The sequence below is a fragment of the Anolis carolinensis genome, chromosome 2 (genome assembly GCF_035594765.1).
Source record: "Anolis carolinensis isolate JA03-04 chromosome 2, rAnoCar3.1.pri, whole genome shotgun sequence".
Taxonomy (NCBI): domain Eukaryota; kingdom Metazoa; phylum Chordata; class Lepidosauria; order Squamata; family Dactyloidae; genus Anolis; species Anolis carolinensis.
In genome coordinates, this window is record NC_085842.1 from 19,215,152 (window position 1) to 19,237,576 (window position 22,425).

At 45.3% G+C, this 22,425-nt stretch overlaps 1 protein-coding gene across 1 annotated transcript in view; it reads left to right on the forward strand.

Moving 5' to 3' along the window:
- Window positions 1–901: 901 nt before the first annotated feature.
- The window catches only part of LOC100552945 (zinc finger protein 271-like), a 42,350-nt gene continuing 20,826 nt past the window's right edge, over window positions 902–22,425 (forward strand). The window contains exons 1-6 of the mRNA XM_062973525.1: window positions 902–1,000; window positions 1,558–1,854; window positions 4,170–4,649; window positions 6,857–6,968; window positions 8,035–8,148; window positions 15,937–17,300. Coding sequence (XP_062829595.1) covers window positions 4,203–4,649; window positions 6,857–6,968; window positions 8,035–8,148; window positions 15,937–17,300 — 2,037 coding nt within the window. The 5' untranslated portion in view covers window positions 902–1,000; window positions 1,558–1,854; window positions 4,170–4,202. The remainder of the gene's footprint in view (window positions 1,001–1,557; window positions 1,855–4,169; window positions 4,650–6,856; window positions 6,969–8,034; window positions 8,149–15,936; window positions 17,301–22,425) is intronic.

Below are 22,425 nucleotides of genomic sequence, written 5' to 3' on the forward strand. Positions count from 1 at the left end.
AATGCATGTAATAAATAAATAAATAAATATATTGAAAACATTGACTACAAAAAATGCGTTGGATAATCCAGAATGTTGGATAAGTGAGACTCTACTGTATATTGTTATTGTTTTTATTTGGTATTATCTGTAAGCCGCCCCGAGTCCCCTTGGGGGAGATGGAGGCAGGGTATAAGTAAACATTATTATTATTATTATTATTATTATTATTATCATCAATTGTGCCACTCTATGCCAGGCATGGGGCCTACGATGGCGTAGTGTGTTAAAGCGCTGCTAAACTTGCGGACCAAAAAGTCGCAGGTTCGAATCCGGGGAGCAGAATGAGCGCCCGCTGTTAGCTCCAGCTCCTGCCAACCTAGCAGTTCGAAAACATGCCAATGTGAGTAGATCAATAGGTACCGTTCCGGCGGGAAGGTAACGGCGCTCCATGCAGTCATGCCGGCCACATGAGCTTGGAGGTGTCTACGGACAACGCCGGCTCTTCGGCTTAGAAATGGCGATGAGCACCGACCCCCAGAGTCGGACACGACTGGACTTAACGTCAGGGGAAACCTTTACCTTTACTTTATGGCAGGCCTGGGCCTACTTGGGCCTTCCTCCAGGTGTTTTGGACTCAGCAGAACCTTGGTCTCTGGCTCTTCCTCTTCCCGTCACGTCACTCACCTTGAGCAGAGCCCTCCCTCCAATCAAACGCCCTGGATGGGGAGGAGACCCCCGCCACCCTAGAGTCCCTCAGGAGTTTTGGACTTCATCTCCCAGAAGCCTCAGCCACCCAAGCTAGAGAGCAGGGATTCTGGGAAATGAAGTCCCGGGAGGGCCTAGACGCAAAGGCCTGGATGAGCTTGAGTTAGGCTTCAGTCACGTGACGGGACTGAAGCCCAATCAGAGGGAAAGAAAGGCGGTGTTGCGTCTAAAGACGCCCCGCCGGAAACAACTGCGTGAACAGGTTCCGTCCAGAAACAAGAAAAGGCCCTATTTGGACGGGAGAGTCCCGAAGGTGAGAGATGAGGGAAAAGAGGCTCCAGGCCTGATTTATTTTATGGCAATATGTTTATTACCTGTGGTGCATCCTGTTACCCGGGTAAGAGATACAATTATTATTATTGAGATGCACCAGAAGGAGAAGGAGGACACAGACCATTCAGAAGGACAAAATCTAGCATGTTGTCAAAGGCCTTCATGGCCAGAATCACGGGGTTGTTGTGTATTTTCTGGGCTGTATGGCCATGTTCCAGAAACATTTTCTCCTGACGTTTCGTCCACATCTGTGGCAGGCATCCTCAGAGGTTGTGAGCCTCAGGCCCCTTCCTTTTCCCCCTCAGCCGCTTAAGCGGCTGAGGGGGGAAAGGAAAGGGCCTGAGGCTCACAACCTCTGAGGATGCCTGACATAGATGTGGGCGAAACGTCAGGAGAGAATGCTTCCGGAACATGGCCATACAGCCCGGAAAACACAACAACCTCCAAATCCAGTGTCATCTCACTGTCAAAGGTTTTGTTTTGTTGGCCTCAGGTAAAGGAACCCCCGCAATTTCATTTTTCTTATTTTCTTCCTAGAATCATAGAATCCTAGAGTCGGAAGACACCAGAAGGGCCACCCAGTCCTGCCATTCAGGAACACACAACAGATGTCCACCCAGCCTTTGCTTAAAAAGAGAAGGACACTCCACCGGATTGGGAGGCAATATATTCCACTGTTGCACAGCTCTTGCTGTCAGGAGGTTTTCCCTAATGTTTAGATGGAATCTCCTTCGTTGCAATTTGAATCCATTGCTCCACTGTGTCCTAGTCTTTAGAGCAGAGCTTTCCAAGCATTGGTGTGCAAACTGCAGTGTGTAGTTGTGACGTGCAAAGGTAAGGAGAGCCTCTCAGTCTATGTAAAATAAGCAACTATTAATATATTTTATTAAAATATAAATAATAATAAGAATATAATAAAATTTTATTTGTATCCCTCTTTTCTCCCTAAACGGGACCCAAAGCAGCTCACAAATGATGAAAGGTTTTCATGAAATATGTTGTGTCCCCATACATTTCATTATTACGGTTTAAGTATGTGTCTGCATCACTTATAAAGGGATAGATTTACCCTCCGGTTTGCTAGTAAAAGTCAATTACTGTGTTGCGAAATTATTTATTTATTTATTTATTTACAGTATTTATATTCCGCCCTTCTCACCCCGAAGGGGACTCAGGGTGGATCACATTACACATATAAGGCAAACATTCAATGCCTTAACATAGAACAAAGACAAAAGACAAACGCAGGCTCCGAGCTAGCCTTGAACTCATGACCTCTTGGTCAGAGTGATTTGTTGCAGCTGGCTGCTCAACAGCCTGCGCCACATGTTTAAAAAATGTGTCTCCAATATGATATATTTGGGGAAACTGCTCCAGAGCAACAGAAAATAAGCTAGCCCAATGGCTCTCAACCTGTGGGTCCCCAGATGTTTTGCCCTACAACTCCCAGAAATCCTAACAGCTGGTAAACTGGCTGGGATTTCTGGGAGTTGTAGGCCAAAACACTTGGGAACCCACAGGTTGAGACCCACTTAGCTAGCCCTTTCCTCAATGTGAAATCCTTTCAGTTATTTAAATATGGCTATTATATCAATTTCTCTCAGCTTTTGTTTCTCCAAGCTAAACGTAGCCAGCTCCTTCAGTGGTTCCTTGTAGGGCCTGGTTTCAAACCTTTGGCCCTTTTTATCACTCTTTTTTGGACACTTTCCATCTTGGCAATCTCCTTCTTTAAATGTGGTGCCAAGAAAGGAACACAATATTGCACCAGGGGAGGTCTGACCAAAGCAGAACTGGCACCATGATTCTCTCAGTCTAGGCACTAGACTCCTGTTACTGCAGTCTAGGGTCACATTGGCCTTTTTAGGTGTTGCATCATATCTTTGACTCATGTTCAGCTTGTGGCCTACTAAGACTCCAAGATCTTTTCCACATGTACTGTTGTCGAGCCAGGCATCACCCATGCTGTGTGTTGGGCGAGTGGGCTTATTAAGAAAAGACCCTCCACATAAATGCACAGCAGAGTAACTTGTTAGCAGCAGTGTGACCCAGCACCAGTAGCCAAAAGTGATAAATAGAACAAAAACACATAGATCATTGTTATTTCTTCCATAGGAGGCTTTTCTTTATAGCAAAATAATATGGTTGCACTATTTACAAGAACAAGGTTTCCACAACACAACTAAAGTTCTTTATACTTCCTTCTTTGCTTTCATACTTGGCTTCTTTCTCATGCAGATAAACAGCTTCTCTCTCACAGATCCTCTTATTACACCGAACCTATGCAGGAGCTTCACACAGTAGCCTTCACACTGGAGCTTCTCTCACTGAAGCTTATTCACACCAGGCCTTAGCACACACAGAGGCCTACCTCATACTGAGGCCTACCTCACAGTGAGACCTTTCTCACTATGAGGCTGACTGACACTGAGGTGTTTCTCATATACTAACTTTGGCCCATTAACTCTAACTGACTTCAGCCAACTTACTCTCCTCAGAGTGACACTAGCTTATTTAACAATTTCAGTGCTTGACTCACATTTTTGTAATTAAAAATACCTAGTTAATTTTTAATATTTCTGACACTGTATCTGCGCATTTCTTTTTTATTGCCAACACTGAGTACCATACATTTCTCACAGTTGGAATTTGTTTTGTTAGTCTTGGTCTAGCTCTCTAATCAGTTAAGGTCATTTTGAATTCTGATCCTGTCCTCTGGAGTATTAGCTATCCCTCCCAATTTAGTGTCACCTGCAAATGTGATAAGCATGCCTTCTATCTGTCATCCAAGTCATTAATAAAAATGTTGAAGGGCACTGAGTATGGAGACAGAACCCTTCTATCTTCTCGGGGGTTTCAGTAGGGAATGAAATGGGATGGCTGAATGAAAGGCCAAGAGGGGGGAAATGGGGATGGGCAATAACTGGAGGCAGAGAATTGAGAAACAGAATAATGCTGCATAATCTGATTCTCCAGGAAAATGAAAAAAATATTTGTGGCTGTCAGGTGACTGAACTTTCCCATGTCTTTATTCTGAATCTGATTATTTATTTGTCTTTCCTACAGGGAGAGACAAAGTTCCTATCTGGAATCTTCCACCTTCTGTCTTGCCCTTACAATATAATTCTTTTTCATTCCATTTGCCCTGACAGAGAAGGAAGAAGGATTCAGAATACATATCCAAGATGGATGGACAAGACTCTGCTGCCCCCGAGGGAGAAACATGTCTGAATGCTATCAAATGTGAAGGAACTGGGGAATTCTGGGAAAGAACAGTGCCCAAGTTCCCGGCTGAGGATGTGGCCAGCTTAGATCTCTATCGCCAGCACTTCAGGCAATTCTCTTATCAGGAGTCCCAGGGACCCCAAGAAGCTTGCAGCCAACTTCACAGTCTCTGCCGCCAGTGGCTGAAGCCAGAACACTGCACCAAAAGTCAGATCTTGGACCTCGTGGTCTTGGAACAATTTTTGAGCATCCTGCCCTCCGAGATGGGTTCCTGGGTGAGGGAATGTGGGGCAGAGAGCAGTTCCCAGGCGGTCAGCCTGGCAGAATATTTTCTCCTGAGTCGAGCTGAGGACAAGAAGCCTGCAGACCAAGGGATATTGCTTCCTCCCAGTGTCTGTAAGACAGAGGTGAGTAAGTTTTGACCCCATGTGCCACTTCATTCCTGCTTTTCCTCACAGCTACCCAGAGTGTTGCTCTACACCTGCAATTTGGTGCCTTCAGAATTACTTTTAGAAGCAAAGGCCATAGTGAGTATGTCCAGAATCACAGTCCCAGAAGCCTCTTGGAAGCACAATTCTACATTCAAACAATTTGATTAGTGTTATTGCTCTTGTACAGTGATTATCCCTTGTGTTGTCAAAGGCTTTCATGGCCGGAATCACTGAGTTGCTGTGAGTTTTCTGGGCTGTATGGACATGTTCCAGAAGCATTTTCTCCTGATGTTTCATCCACATCTATGGCAGGCATCCTCAGAGGTGGTGAGGTCTGTTGGAAACCAGGCAAGTGGGATTTATATATCTGTGGAATAATCTCCAGGGTGGGAGAAAGAACCCTTGTCTGCTTGAAGCAAGTGTGGATGGGTTGTTGCGAGTTTAGGTCTAGGGTGGGAGAAAGAACTCTTATCTGTTGGAGGTAGTCAGCCAGGCTTTGAAGCTGCAAGGCTTTTCAATGCTAATCAAGGTGGCCAATTGCAACATTCACACTTGCCTCCAGCAGACGAGTTCTTTTTCTCATTCTGGACCTTCCACAGATATATAAACCTCACTTGCCTAGTTTCCAATATTCATTGCAAGTTCTGAGGATGCCTGCCATAAATGTAGGTGGAATGTCATGAGAGAATGCTTCTGGAACATGGCCATATACAGCCCGGAAAGCTAACAGCTTGAGGCCAGAAGTGTTCTGTGTTTTGAATTTTTCCAAATTTTGGAATACTTGCATAATGAGAAGTTTTGGAGATAGGACCCAGGTCTAAACATAACTTGCATTTCTGTTTCATAGACGTGTCATTCATGTAACCAGATTATAATTTTGTACAATATTTTAATATATTTTTGTGCACAAAACAAAGTTTGTGTGCATTGAGTGCATCACCAGAAAGAAAAGGCAGCATTATCTCACTCATCCATGTAAACAATTTTGTAGGTTTTCAGAATTCCAGATTAGGCGTGCTCAACCTGTACCAAATTCAGCAGTGCCAATGACTATTGTGGGAGAATGTTAACATTGATAGTTTCATCAGGAAAACTCCCCCCGCCCCCCAATGTTCACTTCTATTCCAAGGAGTTACAAATATGGAAGATATTCTAAAGCCCTCAATTTTTAAAATCAATTTATCATGCTATAGGGACCCTGACATTATGCATCACTTCTTGCCCTCCAGTGCTTCTGAGGTGACATGAAAATAAATGCAAAGCATGAATACAAATATTTTAAAACAGACAGATATACATTGACACACACATATATAGATATAGATGATATCGAATAGCCAGCCTTGGATTTAAGAACCAACAATACTTCTCACGTTTTCTTGAAATCTTTCAAGGATGGCCATGGTGTGTCACCACCTACTGTGAGGGTTGAATGAAAAGTAATGCCTCCACCTTCGTAACTCCTCAACAGATGGCAGTACTGGTATGTGGCAGGTACTCGTTTGTTCAGTAGACTCTCCTCTATAGTTCCATTTGGCGGGAAGCCATAGCATTGAAGGGTTGTGTTGTTAAAGTGCGAAGTATGGAACCTGGCACAGACGGTTGGTCAATGCAACTTAAGCAACCTGCAGTCATTGAATTCTTGATGGCAGAAGGTGTCACGCCAAAGGAGATTCATCAGAGAATGCAAGCTCTTTAGGGTGATTGTGTTGATGTGAGTCCTGTGTGTCGTTGGGCGAGTAAGTTTAAAGATGTTGAGATGGGAACATCTGACTTATGTGACAAACAAAGAGTTGGACGTCCTGTGACAGCAACCACCGAGTTTCACAAGCAAAAGATGGACAGATTGATTCAGGACGATCGTCGTATCACTCAGAGAGAAATTTCAAGCCTAATCGGCATTTCACAAGAACATGTGGTTCACATTATTGCTTTGCTTGGCTATTAGAAGATTTTGCACGATGGGTCCTGTGAGACGCTGGTTGCAGAAACAGTGTTGACTTCTTCCGCAACGGCTTCAGAAAACTTGTTCTTCGTTGGCAGAAATTTATCCAATTGTCTGGTGATTATGTGGAAAAGTGAATAGTGGTAGTTAAAGAGCACATTCTAAGGATTATTTCTGCGTTTGACATTGTTTCTGTGTTCTTCTCATCACTTGCCTTCAATGTTCAATCTTTTCTCAGGTTGAAGAACTCCTCGTGACTGTCCCTTCTGATTTCCCTGTGGTAGAAGATGCTCCGCTGGATGCCAGGCTGAATCCTCAGTGGAACAAAGTGATGCAGGAGAGCGACCAAGGTGCTTATTTGCAGCATAAGGGAATAAGTGGCTGGATGCATTGGTTTAGTGATTCTGCTTATGTCCCGTATCTCCATAGGATCTTGTAGCTTTTTATTTCACTGCTATAATTATAGAGTCATAAAATTGAAAGAGAGCCCAGGGGCCATCCAGTCCAACCCCATTCTGCCGGTCAGAAAGACACAAAGTACCCCCAACAGATAGCCATCCCGCTTCTGCTTAAATAGCTCAAGAGAAGGAAGCCATCTCACTCCAAGGGAGCAGCATATTCTATTATCAAACAGCTTCTAGTATCAGAAAGTTCTTCCTGACATTTAGGTAGAAACTTCTTTCCCTAACATATTGTGTTGAAGTTGTTGTGAGTTTTCTGAGCTGTCTGGCCATGTTCCAGAAGCATTTTCTCCTGACGTTTCGCCCACATCTATGGCAGGCATCCTCAGAGGTTGTGAGGTCTGTTGGAAACTAGGCAAATGGGGTTGATATATTTGTGGAATGATGTTCAGGGTGGGAGAAAGAACTCTTGTCTGCCTGAGGCAAGTGTGAATGTTGCAATTGGCCCCCTTGATTAACACTGATTGGCCTTGCAGCTTCAAAGCCTGGCTGCTTACTGCCTGGGGAGATATTTGAGGTGTTAGCTGGCCCTGATGGTTTCTTGTCTGGAATTCCCCTGTTTTCTGGGTGTTGTTCTTTTGTTTACTGTCCTGATTTTGGAGTTTTTTTAAATATAGGTAGCCAGATTTTGTTCATTTTCATGGTTTCCTCCTTTCTGTTGAAATTGTCCACATGCTTGTGGAGTTCAGTGGCTTCTCTGTGTTGTCTGACGTGGTTGTGAGAGTGGTCCAGCATTTCTGTGTTCTCAAATAATATGCTGTGTCCAGGTTGGTTCAATCCCGTAACTCCTACCGGCTGTTAGGAATTATGGGAGTTGAAGTCCAAAACACCTGGAGGGCCCAAGTTTGCCCATGCCTGGTGTATTCCACTTAAAACTCTTGTGAAAATCCACAGAACTGCTTTACTCTGTGGATTACTTCTCATTGTTTTCTCCTTTCCCTGCATTGACTTCCAGTGCCAAAACCTGAGCCGACTTCTCAAGGGGAGCAGAGCGAAGAACCATGGCCTCCAGATCTGAAGGAATTGGATGAAGCAGAAATCTTGGATACGGAATCAGGGGATCCAGTGGGTAAGACCTATTCCTCCACCCCGTCGAAGCCTTGTTAGGCCTGAAACTCTTGTCCCGCATTCAGTCATATTTAAGTTTGAGGATGCAGGGTTAGTCAACCTTCATGGCAAGTGGTTGTATCAGTCACTAGCTGTCACTGCATAGTCCGCTTTGCTAGTTTAAGTCAGGCACGACGTTGGGTGCTGCAGCGGAAGGGAATACCAGCCTTTGCAGCTTTGCAATAAGGGCATCTGCATTAGAGGTGTATGCGAAAATTTTTCATTTGTTTTATTTGTGCTGTTGTTTCATGTTGACTGTTCATTTACACGAAACGACAGCACGACAGGTTCATACATAACGACCGGAGACACAAAAATAAAAGCGGCACAGTATTCGTGCTGGCGTTCATTTTCTGCCACATGGCCTCCATGGCTGCAATTCACTTCCTCATGCATTAGAGAAGGAGGCGAGGAGGAGGTGATCCTTGGGCAATTGGAGGCCAAGGAATCACTAAAGTAGGGAGAGCAGGGCGTGTATATATAAGGGGAGGACTGCACCCAAAACAGCCATTTGTGCCTGACTCGCTGGGCTGTGGGCTGCTTCAGGGAGGGTTTTGCTGCTGTGCTGCTGCCTGTGTGTGTCGTCCGCTGTTGGCTTGCTTGGGCTAAGGGCTTTGCCTTTTATGCCATATTGCCTTCTTGCCTCTGGTTTTACTGGGGGATTTGGGGTTTTTTGGGGGGAGGGGGTTGGACTGGCTGGTGAGCGCTGGGCAAGTGCTCTTGCCTCATTTAAAAAGTTTTCCTCTTTCTCATTGGGTTCTCCTCTATCATCATTTCCCTTCTCTGTTTCCCTTCCTGCCTGGCTGCCTTGCTCCCTCCCCTCCATTCCCTGGGGTGTTACTGTTTTATTTTTATTTAACATTTTGGAAAGCAATTTTGGGGGGGGGGGGGTTCATTGTAATCCCCAAAAGTGCACAGCATTGCTGGGGATTAGGGAAAGCAAACTGTTGCCTGCTGGCTGGCTGGCTTCAGAGAGACTGAGTGAGAGCTTGCTTTAAAAATACTTTAATAACATTATACCCTGTTTCTCCGAAAATACGACATCCCCTGAAAATAAGACCTAGTAGAGGTTTCGCTGAATTGCTAAATATAAGGCCTCCCCCAAAAGTAAGACCTAGCAAAGTTTTTGTTTGGAAGCATGCCCGCTGAACAGAACATCAGAACATGCAGGATCGGTAAATGTACATACCATAGATTGTTGTCCATGGAAATAATGGTAGTAACAAGAAGTTCTTGATAGGATTCACAGTTTGTCTGGAGTGGTTATGCTGGTTTGTGATGACAACCACTGTACAGTATATAATAAATGTTCACTTCTCCCTGTCTTGGTCCTGACTCCCTTTCCTTCGCAACAATACAGATAGGAAAGATAGGATACTGTTATTATTATATTACTTCAGTATATTTTTAAAAGCCAAGTGGGTTGCCCTTGGGGAAACTACCTTTTCCTTCCTGCACACGCCACGGCATACTGTTTTGTTATCGTCCACATGCCGCCCTATTAGAGGGAGTTTGGCTTCGTCTGGCCTTTCTCCCCAAGCTTTTTGGGGGCTCATGTGGATAGGCCCTTGGGGAATCTACCATTCCTTTTTCCTCCTTGGTGTAGACTGCCAGTGTCCTCTTCCCCACTCAGCCCTAGAGATTCAGCTACCTCAAAAACAGTCTCCTTTCCTTCATCCATCCCTGCACAGGACACACGCCATAGCACATGAGCCCCTGTCCTCTGGGTTGGTGTTAGATTTCTGTCACGTGCCGCTCTTTCAGAGGGGGATTGGCCCCATCTGGCTATTCTCCCCAGGCTTTTTGGGGGCACACAGGCCTTGGCCCAAGTGTGGACCACTAGTGCAGCACTTCAAATAGGGATTTAGTACTGCGAAAAAGAAAAGCATTCAAAAGGCTGAAACCGTTGGGTGTTGTTGTAATTCTGAATCATCATTCCAATTACAGCACCCATGACTCCACCAAAGGTTCGGAGGACAACCAGTTTACATTTGGATAGTCCAAGTTTACTTCTTTCCGGCCCTTCGCAGGATGCCTTGCAAGACAGCGAAGAACTTTTCCCCGCGTCAGATAACTCCGAGTTAATACGGATTTTCATGAGACCCAGTGTAGATGATTCTCAATCCCGGAACACTGGGCAAGAGAGAGAGGTGCTTGAGGAGGAAGACGAAGAGTTGGAGGTGGAGAAAGTGATAGTGGGGGAGGAGGAGGAAGATGATGGGATGCTTGCTCCGGTTGTGTTGGAGGAGCAGGTGATGGTGATGGTGGCAACACATGCAGTCGGTGGGGAAATGCCTTCCAGTTCCCCCCATGCGACGTCGTCTCGATCTACAACTGCCGGCTCCCAGACAGTTTCTGCCTCTAAGTCATCCACGAGGCGCCGTTCCTCCGTATGGGATCACTTTGAAACTGATCCAAACGATTCTACGTTTGCTATTTGCTGGCACTGTAATGCAAAAGTCAGCCGGGGTAGGGACATCAAGCACCTCACCACCAGCGGCTTGATGCACCACGTGAGGCGGCAACACCCTACACAGATGGGCAGCGGCAGCAGTACAACAAGTTCCTCTGTTGTTGTTACTAAGAAGAGGAGGAGGCGGACCACTTTAAAAAAGTGGGGCACATTCAGGGGCAGGGTTTCCACAGGGCCGTAGCCGCCCACTGATGAAGAGATTACCTTGTGGATAGCGGAGTTGATGGCCCTGGATGATGAGGCCTTCCACTTGGTGCAGAGAAAAGGGTTTCGCGGCTCCTTTGCCCACATGGCTCCCCACTACAAAATCCCCTCTCACACCATGGTTCCATCAATGTACCAAAAATGTAGGGATCTGCTTACATGCAGACTGGATGCCGCCAGCCCCAGTATCTTCCTCTACTTCGCCACCAATTTGTGGACTTGCATCGGGGAGTCTACGCTTACCTCTCCTTAACTGGGCATTGATGGGAGACAGAGGGAAACGTGGAGCTCGACCATCGCTGGGCCATGCTCCACATGAAAGTATTTGATATGCCCACACTCCCATGAAGATTGCTGACGCCATCCAGCACATGCTAGTGGCCTGGGTCCCCGAGGAGAAAAGGAGAACACTCAGGCCTGGCTTTATAGTGTCTGATGCCAGGGCAGATATGGTGCGGGCAGTCTGAGAAATGAGGATGACGGGAGTGTCATGTCTGGCGCACAAACTCCACTTCGTGGTGCATGATGGCCTGTGCCTGTCTCCGCACCAAAAGATACTTCACAGGCTGTCTGCAAACATGGTGCAGATCAGGCAGCTGATTGAGCAGTGTTGAAAAATATTGGGCTGCTTCCACCGCAGCGTCAATGGCGGAAGACTCCTGAGGAAGAAACAGCTGGGAGTCCCCAAACACAAACTCCTTCAGGACGTCAGCACCCGTTGAATGCAATGGTTGGTGGAGCAGCAGGAAGTCATCCACTCCCTTTTGCTGGACAGTAACCTCCACGAGAAGGAACCCCAGTGGCAAAGTGTGTTAAAGCACTGAGCTGCTGAACTACAAGACAAAAAGGTCACAGGTTCAAATCCCGGGAACAGAATGAGCGCCCGCTGTTGGCTCCAGCTCCTGCCAACCTAGCAGTTTGAAAACATGCCAATGTGAGTAGATCAATAGGTACTGCTCCAGCGGGAAGGTAACGGCACTCCATGCAGTCATGCCAGTGGCCACATGACCTTGGAGGTGTCTACGGACAACGCCGGCTCTTCGGCTTAGAAATGGAGATGAGCACCAACCCCCAGAGTCAGACATGTCTGGACTTAACGTCAGGGGAAATCTTTACTTTTTACCCTCCACGAGATGTGCCAGGTGACAAAGTGGGACATCATGGCTCAGCTTGTCTCGGGGCTCCATCCCTTCCTGGAGGCTACTGGAGCTGTTTGTGTGGAAGCAGCCCCGCTGAGCCAAGTGGTTCCTCTTGTGGTTGGGTTAAAGAAACACCTGAAAGAGCTGGGGGGGGGGGGGAAGGCCCTCAAAGCCAGCAGCAGAGAGTGGCCGTTTCTGCATGGGCCCAACATCTGACCCACCAGGTCAGGGAGATGGTGAACTGTCTATATGATTCTGCCATCAAAATGCCTTGAACAGTACGGAGCACAGGTTGGCCACCGTGTGCAATCCACAGCTGAAAGCAGGATTCTGCAACTGGGACAATGCGGAAGACTGGAAGAGCAAACTCTTGGCTGCTGTGATGGAGGCTCACCAACTGCAGACCGTGAGATGGGAGAAGGGAGCGGCTGCAGCACAATTGTCGCTAGCTTGTGCTAGGAACACAGCCCCTCTCTGTTTCTCCAACTCCAAACACCAGCACCGGCATTGCGGCCATGGAGGCCGACACCACAGCACCTCTGAAGACGGCTTTGTATGCCAGGGTGCTTGCCATGACATTTGGGCCTGTGGGCAGGAGCAGTGGCAAGCAACGGACAGACCGGACACTGGCTTGCATTCAACAATACCTGGATATCTCCTGTGACCCATTGTCCTACTGGGCGTCCCGAAAACAGAGGTGGCCAGATCTGGCCATTGTGGCCAGGAAGTACCTCAGCTGCCTACCTACCAAGCGAAAGGTTCAGCATGGCTGGAGAAGTAGGGACTCCACCACGCAGCCAGCTGCACCCCAAATCTCTTGAGAAGCTGTTATTCCTCCAAGTCAGTCTTCCTCTCCTGGACTATCCAAATTTTTCTTCCAGTTAGTTCGTTTCTTGGCCAACCTCCTCTTTTGCCATCGGAGCAGATTCCAACCCCTGTTAAAACAGGGATCCAATGTGCAAATCCTATTATGTATGTAACGTTTTAACTACCTCACTGCCAATTTGCACTGTTATTTTGTTGTTCTCGCAAAGTAAAGTTTTGTAACTTTGCCTATTTGTCAGTTTTCCTTTTTGCACCTCTGTATGTTATTGTCATTTTATATTTTTGATATTAATGAAGAAATTGTGGCATTGAATGTTTGCCGTTTATATGTATGTTAACTGCCCTGAGTCCCTCTAGGGAGAGAGGGCGGTCTAGAAATAAAGTTTTATTATTATTATTATTATTATTATTATTATTATTATTATTATTATTATTTTATGACACAGCAAACAAGATAGATATGCTGGATTTCATATCACAAAATCACAAGTCGAACACTTCCCAAGCGTTTAGGACTGTGTGATGTATTTTCGGATGATGTGCGCAGGTCCCAGTAGGGTGTCCTTTTGCAGTTGGCAGATCGTAATTTTGTCAATGTCTATTGTTTCCAAATGCCGGCTGAGATCTTTTGGCACGGCACCCAATGTGCCCATCACCACCAGGACCACCTGTACTGGTTTCTGCCAGTCTTTGAAGTTCAGTCTTGAGGTCCTGATAGCAGCTGAGTTTTTCCTGTTGCTTTTCATCAATTCAACTGTCACCTAGCATGGCGACATCAATAATCCAACCCTTTTTCTTTTCCACAACTGTGATGTCTGGTGTGTTGTGTTCCAGAACTTTGTCAGTCTGAATTCGGAAGTCCCACAGTATCTTTGCATGCTCATTTTCCATTACCTTTGCAGGTTTGTGATCCCACCAGTTCTTTACTGCAGGGAGGTGGTACTTGAGGCATAAGTTCCAATGAATCATTTGGGCCACATAGTTGTGCCTCTGTTTGTAGTCAGTCTGTGCAATTTTCTTACAGCAGCTGAGGATATGATCAATGGTTTCGTCAGCTTCCTTGCACAGTCTGCATTTTGGGTCATCAGCTGATTTTTCGATCTTGGCCTTAATTGCCTTTGTTCTGATGGCTTGCTCCTGGGCTGCAAGGATCAGGCCTTCTGTCTCCTTCAGGGTCCCATTCATGAGCCATAGCCAGGTCTTCTCCTTATCAGCATTATTATTATTATTATTATTATTATTATTATTATTATTATTATTATTATTATTATATTACAGTACAAATCAGTAAACCATGCCATCTCTGCCATACCCCTCCTCAAAGGGAGATGCATTCCCTCTCTTAAAGAAGGCTAGGAATTGTATTCCTCCACCGGTGTCTGGTCTCGAAGCACCTTTTGGGGCGTTTATTCTTTCTCTGTCCCCTGGTCCGCCTCTGTCCATCCGCCCATTCATCATCCAGTCAGGGGGACTTTCATCATTTTCTTTACTGTTCTCGTTTGATTTGTTGTATCCCAGGTATTCTCATACCCCTTTTCCTTGTCGCCACCAGGGACTAGTGTGTGTGCTCTTATGACTCTGGGAATGTGGAGTTGCTTCTTGCAGAGTGTGTCTTGGAGAGACTTATGGGGCGTCTCAGCGTGGCCCTTTCTCCACGATTCCGTATCCTTCCCATTCCTTCTTGTGATCCAAATTCTTCTGAGTATGGGAATTTGGAGTAGCTTCCTGCGACACATGATTAAGTCGGGTTCACACTACCTTGCCTAGCAGATGGGTGGTATTTTCTGTTGGCGAGGTGAATCTCCTCCATTCGCTCCGGGCCCATTTCCATATGCCTCCTCAAAGGGAGATGCTGCATTCCCGCTCTTAAAGAACGCCGGGAACTGTGTTCCTCTACTGGTGTTGATGAATGGCTTCGTGCCTGTGACCGGATGGCCACGAGCCACGAATCACATGAAGTTGTCGAGCACAGAGGTAGTAGTGCTGGAGTGGTCATCAACACATGTTGCTGCAAACTGTCTTGGGAAGTTAATAATCTCTTCCTATCTGAATGCTTTTCTTTTAAAAAAAAAAAAACCAGGAAGGAGGAAGAAGGGGGTTGTACAATAAGAATTAATAATAAAAGCCCCCCACACACTCTCCAGCAAAACCCACCCCTACCACTTCAAAAATCTCAGCCCCTTCCCTTCAAAGAAAAAAAAATTAAAAATATGTCAAGCAGCCAGACAAAAAAGAAAACCCAAAGCTTTGCACAGTACCCTCACCAGCAAGACAAGGAAGCAGCAAGGCAAAAGGCAAGGCAACCAGCAAGCCAAGCCAAGCAGAGATAATTTTCTCTCAGATTTCTTTTGATACTTCCTTGGTTGCCCTTGAGCTGTTTTAATCTGCTCTCACAACAGACTCTGTAGTCTTCCAGAAATCAGTGTATGAAATTGCAGGAATTGCTCACATATATTGAAATGTTGATGCAACCATATTATTCCGTGCAACCATATGAGAGGTACAGCACAAGAATAACATTACTGTCATGTCTAAATAAACCTAAAGTGAATAGCATGATAAAGCAGTGCATGGATGTCAAAGTTGTTGATAGTAAAAGTAAAGGTTTTCCCCGACATTAAGTCTAGTCGTGTCCGACTCTGGGGGTTGGTGCTCATCTCCATTTCTAAGCCGAAGAGCCGGCGTTGTCCGTAGACACCTCCAAGGTCATGTGGCCAGCATGACTGCATGGAACGCTGTTACCTTCCTGCCGGAGCGGTACCTATTGATCTACTCACATTTGCATGTTTTCGAACTGCTAGGTTGGCAGAAGCTGGAGCTAACAGCGGGAGCTCACTTTGATCCCTGGATTCGAACTGCCAACCTTTCAGCCAGCAAGTTCAGCAGTTTAACCAGCTGTTGATAAAGGAGTGTAAAGATGTCAAAGCTGTTGTTGAAGTACCATGGAGAATAGGAAGCCCTCCATATGGGTAGTAAAAGGCATACACTGTCTCTCCTATTCCCTTGAGGTTCCTCGTTTCATTTATTCCCTTTTCCACAACCTGAAATTCCTTGGCTTTCACCATTGGGAATCAATCTCTTCTTTCTCTTGTCTTTCTCTTTCCAACAGGTAATTGGACCAAAGCTAACATATGCGTCACCAATGAGAAGTGTTTCAGACACAAGCTGGTTCTAGCCAAATATCACAGCGAAGAGAAAGATTGTCCCAGAGAGAAGCTCTACAGATGCATTGTTTGTGGGAAATGTTTTGCTCAGAAGATGGGACTTGTGCTTCACAAGAGGGACCGTCTTGCACAGAAAGGTCTGCGATGCGATGTCTCCGTGAAACGTTTCGAATACGCTTCCCACCACATGAACCGTGAACGGGTTCATCCAGGAAAGAAGCCACACCGATGCCAGGAGTGTGGGAAATGGTTTGCTTGGAAGTCGGATCTAGTGCGGCATAAAAGAGTCCACACAGGAGAGAAACCGTACAAATGCCAGGAGTGTGGGAGACGTTTCTCTTTCAGTTCCTCCCTTGTGATGCATAAGAGGTTCCACACCGGTGAGAAACCATACCAGTGCCCGAAATGCCAGAAATGTTTTACTTGCAGTTCAAACCTCCTGAGCCACCAGAGAGTCCACACAGGGAAGAAGCCATACCAATGCCACGAGTGCAGGAAGAGCTTTGCTCACAACACGCAGCTTGTGCGCCACAGGAGGTTTCACGCGGGAGAGAAACCGTACAAATGCCAGGAGTGCGGCAAATGTTTCTTTTGCAGTTCGAGCCTTCTGGTGCACCAGAGGTTCCACACGGGAGAGAAACCGCACAAATGTCAAGAGTGTGGGAAATGTTTTACTACGAATTCCAACTTAGTGGTGCACCAGAGAGTCCACACTGGAGAGAAACTGCACAAGTGCAAAGTGTGTGGGAAATGTTTTCTTTTCAATTCGAGCCTTTTGAGTCACCAAAGATTCCACACAGGGGAGAAGCCATACAAGTGCCAGGAGTGTTCAAAAAGCTTTTCCAGGAAGTCGACTCTGGTGAACCATCATCGAGTGCACACGGGAGAGACGCCGTACAAGTGCCGGGAATGTGGGAAATGCTTCACTCAGAACTCAGACCTCGTGAAGCACCTGAGAGTCCACACCGGAGAGAAACTATACAAGTGCCAGGAGTGCGGGAAATATTTTGCTCGGAAGTCAAGCCTCGGGGTGCACCAAAGAATCCACACCGGAGAGAAGCCGTATCAATGCCAAGAATGTGGTACTTGCTTCACATGCAGCTCCTCTCTTCTGAGTCACCTGAGACTCCACCGAGGAGAGAAGCCGCACAAATGTCAGGACTGCGGGAGGTGTTTTTCCCGGAAATCGAACCTTGTGAGTCACCAAAGAATCCACACCGGAGAGAAACCACACAAATGCCAGGAGTGTGGGAAAGGTTTTACTTTCCGGTCCTCTCTTGTCCGTCATCTACGGCTACACACAGGAATGGTGGGCTTATAATGTGTGAAATGATCCTGTGGTTTTTGCAGTGAAACTTCCTACCAGTGTTGGCGTGTGCAAGCAAAGCATCCCTCAGAGTAAAGGTAAAGGTTTTCCCCTGACATTAAGTCCAGTCATATCCATTTCTAAGCTGAAGAGCCGGCGTTGTTCATAGACACCTCCAAGATCATTTAGCCGGCATGACTGCATGGAGCGCTGTTACCTTCCCGCCAGAGCGGTCCCTATTGATTTACTCTCATTTGCGTGTTTTCGAACTGCTAGGTTGGCAGAAGCTGGGGCTAACAGCGGGTGCTCACTCCACTCCCCAAATTCAGACCTATGACCTTTCGGTCTGCAAGTTCAGTAGCTCAGTGCTTTAACATGCTGTGCCACTGGGGGCTCCTCCCTCAGAGTTATCCAACAAAATTCATTTTAAAATCCAGTGAAGCACTGCTTGGGAAACATATACTATTTGGAACTTCAGCCTAATATTGAGTGGCAATGTTTTTTCAGATGATTGTTCAAATCTTGGAAACAATTGCGCCATCTTCTACACCGCTGTTTCTTAAATTGTGGGTCCCAATCCCAAACGGAGTCACTCTAGCTCAGTGTTGGAGTCCTGGAAAATTTGCCAACAGTAAAAGGTTTCTGAATGCCACCCATTTACATAAATCTGTGAGCAACAATGTATGTTGTTTATGGGGGACTCTGCAGAAAATGCTCCAGCTGAACCCCACAAAAAAAGGAAAATCGGCCTCTTGAGCAAGCCTTGCAAATGCTATTTTCTTAAAGTTTGATTTTTATGCTCATTTTACTTTAAAACTTCTTGAATGAAAGGTGTTACAAGTGAAAAACATTTAAGAAGCTCTGTTCTACACAGCAGTCCTTTGAATATTTTAAAATGGTTGTAATAGCACTTCTCAATTTTCATCTCACATGTAATAATAATAATAATAAATTCATGCAATCCCAGGTGACAGCAGGATTGAAGAGAAACAACTAGAAAAGCTGGCACGATATGAGGATTTAAAGATCGAATTACAAAGACTGGCACAAGCCAGTCAAGATAATCCCAGTGGTGATGGGCCCACTGGGTGCAGTGCCTAAAGACCTTGGCCTGCATTTGAACACAATCGGCACTGACAAAATCACCACCTGCCAGCTGCAGAAGGCCACCTTACTGGGATCTGCATGCATTATTCGCCGATACATCACACAGTCCTAGACACTTGGGAAGTGTCTGGCGTGTGATCCAGTACAACAGCCAGCAGAGTGTCTGCTGTGGACTCATCTTGTTGTGTTTCAAATAATAATAATAATTCACTTTATTTATATTCTACCCTTCTCCCCTATGGGACTCAGAGCTCATTAGAGCATTTACATACCTAGGCAAACATTCAGTGCCTCTTACAATCATGAGACACACAAACAAAGGCAAGTCTTCTCCATTCATTTCTGGCTTCTGGAAGCAGTGCTTATCTGGCTCTGGAAGGTGCTTTTCTCCATTTTCAAGATGAGGAGCCTGTATTGTCACCTCCTGGTCATGTGGCAGGCAAGATTGTTTGGAAGTCTCTGCTTTTTCCCGCTGAAGTGGTACCTATTTAACTACTCACATTTGCATGTTTTCGAACTGCTATGTTGATAGGAACAAGGGCTCACCCCGTCTCACAAATTTGAACTTCCAGCTTTCAGGCCAGCAGTTCAGCAGTACAAGGGTTAAACCCATTGCACCACTGCAGCCCTGTAGCACTCGACTTGTCACTTTTCCTCAGAAAGATGAACCACCATTGGTCAGCATTCTTTGTAAAGCATTGCACTGCTACAAATTCATCTAACCATAGCATTGTTTAGCCCAGTGGTTCTCAACCTGGGCTCCCCAGATGTTTTTGGCCAGAAATCCTAACAGCTGGTAAACTGGCTGGGATTTCTGGGAGTTCTCGGCCAAAACACCTGGGGACCTCAGGTTGAGAACCACCGGTTTAGCCCACATTTTACCAGCATTATTAGAGAAGGCAATGTGTGGAATAGAACTGGCTTCAATGTTGTTGTGTTGGTATGGTCAGGTCAGGTGAAGACCTAACTTGGAAATCTTAATAGTCTCTGGCCAAGAGTAAGAACAAACAAGGAACAAGGAATGGACTGTTCTCCCCTCCAGGTACTAATCTTTGAAATAGGACACATCATTCTCACTCTGTTATTGTTCCTCATTGTAAATCTCAAAACTTGTTGGGTGAGTAAATCTAAAGCAAGAAACAAGTGCAACCACTCTCTTTTTGTCTGAATGTCATTTACTTTATTTCAGCAGAACGTCCTTCAGCTCCCCATGAAGGTTGGGGAAAAGGATCGGGATTTCCATTCTGATCTCTAAGGCTTGTCATTCATTCATGAGGAAATAGGGAAAAAAGGAGAGACACAATCCCAGCATCACATCACTTGCTTTTCAGGAACTGCTTCAGAACATACTATACATACTCGAGTATAAGCCTAGTTTTTCAGCCCTTTTTAAGGGCTGAAAAAGCTCCCCTCAGCTTATACTCGAGTGAGGGTCCTGGCTGGCTTCTATTCAGATCAGCTTATACTTGAATATATAGGTATTCAGAGTTGGACATTATTAAAGTCAAGTTTATTAAAGTCTTATTATCTTAAATAATAAATTTAAGATAATAAAAAATAAATTTAATTCAAATTTAAAATTTAATAAATATATTTATTAAAGTCTTATTATTTTAAATTACAGTTTTATATAAATATTCAAAAACATTTAACCTACTGATGCCTCAAATAATGCAATTTTATTAATATCTATTTTATTTTTGAAATTGATCCATAGCTGCATTTCCCACCCTCGTCTTATACTCGAGTCAATAAGTTTCCCCAGTTTTGTGGTAAAATTAGGTGCCTCGGCTTCTATTCGGGTTGGCTTATACTCGAGTACTTTTCTAGATACCTATAGGCTAGTGGATGAATTCTGTGTTCTGTAACTATTGTGTTCTGTAACTATTCCTGGTATCGACATTGAGCAGACCGATTGGGGCGATGCAACCACCAAAGACGCAGGGAGATGTTTACTATTACTTTAAAGGGTAGCGTAACTTGGCTTAGAATGTATGTAACAGAGGCTTGGATACTGAAAAACAGTAAAAAGTTTATTCAGGTACATAAGCTTAGCAGTTTCAGTGTTGCTTCTCACTTAGAGGTATACTTCTTCAACAGTTACAATGATAACATGTGATGATACAACTCTCAAAAGGATTATTTCTTCCCTTGAGCAGTTTAAACTTTTTTTTTCCAAATGATGTTCTTAATTCAACAGATCACTACAGATCCAACTGGGATTTCTTTCCCTTTATCACTCAGACTCCACTACTAACTCAAATAAGTCACTTGACCTATTTAAAACGACTCAAACTAGAGATCTGAACTTTCCTGGTTCTCACTACCTTAGAACCAGTCTTCCCTGTGATTCCCTGATCACAGACTGACTCTCTTTTCAAAATCTGCTTTCTCTTACCAAACGGCAGTTGGCTTCGCCTACGTTTCTTTGGCAACCTGCCTCAGAATGCTGAGCTGGCTACCATCCCCCACGCATTGATAACTCTAATACTTACCCATTCCAAACATATACCTATAATTAAATATAACAACTGTAAACCAAAATTTACACTTCACCATACCAATCAATTGTTTTTTTGGAACATCTTCATTTTTGGGTTGCTGTGAGGTTTTTGGACTGTATGATCATGTCCCAGTAGCATTATCTCCTGTTGTTTTGCCTGCATCTGTGGCTGACATCTTCAGAGGTCTGTTGGAGATGCGGCAAGTGGAGAGTGTATCAGTCTGTCTATCTATCTATCTATCTATCTATCTATCTATCTATCTATCTATCTATCTATCTATCTATCTATCTATGGAATGTCCAGGGTGGGAGAAAGAACCCTTTCCTGGGTTGTTGTATGTTTTCTGGGCTGTATGGCCATGTTCCAGAAGTATTCTCTCCTGACGTTTCGCCCACATCTATGGCAGGCATCCTCAGAGGTTGTGAGGATGCCTGCCATAGATGTAGGCGAAACGTCAGGAGAATATGGCCATACAGCCCAGAAAACACACAACAACCCTGTGATCCCGACCATGAAAGCCTTCGACAATACATTGAACCCTTTACTGTGTAAAGCAAGTGTGAATATTGCATTTAGCAAGCTTGAATAGCATTGAGTAGCAAATAAACTGCAATAAGCTAAAACCCGGAATCTCAACCCATGGCTGATACTGAATGAGAGACTCCCTCCTGGGCACACAGAAGACTGGGAGACTTGGAAGGCGCCGAACAGACTGCTCTGGCACCACGACATGCAGAGCCAACCTCAAGAAATGGGGCCACAAAGTGGAGTCCACAACATGCAAGTGTGGAGAAGAGCAAACCACAGACTGAGCCCTGCCACGTGCACAGTGGAGGACCTTCTGACAACAACACCAGAGGCACTCCAGGTGTCCGGCTTCTGGTAAATGGACATTTAGTATCATGCCAAGTTTTTTTAAAACTTTGTTTGCGTTTGCAAATATATTACAACTTGTACCCTCGGTTCGCTTCTGACACGATAAATACATTATTTTAATGAGTTGCTGTGAATTTTCCAGGCTGTATGGTCATGTCCCAGAAGCATTCTCTCCTGATGTTTCGCCCACATCTATGGCAGGCATCCTCAGAGGTTGTGAGGTCTGTTGGAAACTAGGCAAATGGAGTTTATATATCTGTGGAATAGGGTGAGAGAAAAAATTCTTGTCTGTTTGAGGCCTCCTTGATTAGCATTGAATGGCCTTGCAGCTTCAAGGCCTGGCTGCTTCCTGCCTGGGGGAATCCTTTGTTGGGAGGAAGCAGCCAGGCTTTGAAGCTGCAAGGGCATTCAGTGCTAATCAAGATGGCCAATTGCAACATTCACACCTACCTCAAAGCAGACAAGGGTTCTTTCTCCCATCCTGAGTATTCCAGATATATAAACCCCACTTGCCTAGTTTATAATAGACCTCTCAACCTCTGAGGATGCCTACCATAGATGGAGGTGAAAGGCCAGGAGAGAATGCTTCTGGAACATGGCCATACAGCCCCGGAAACTCACAGCAACCTGGTGATTCCGGC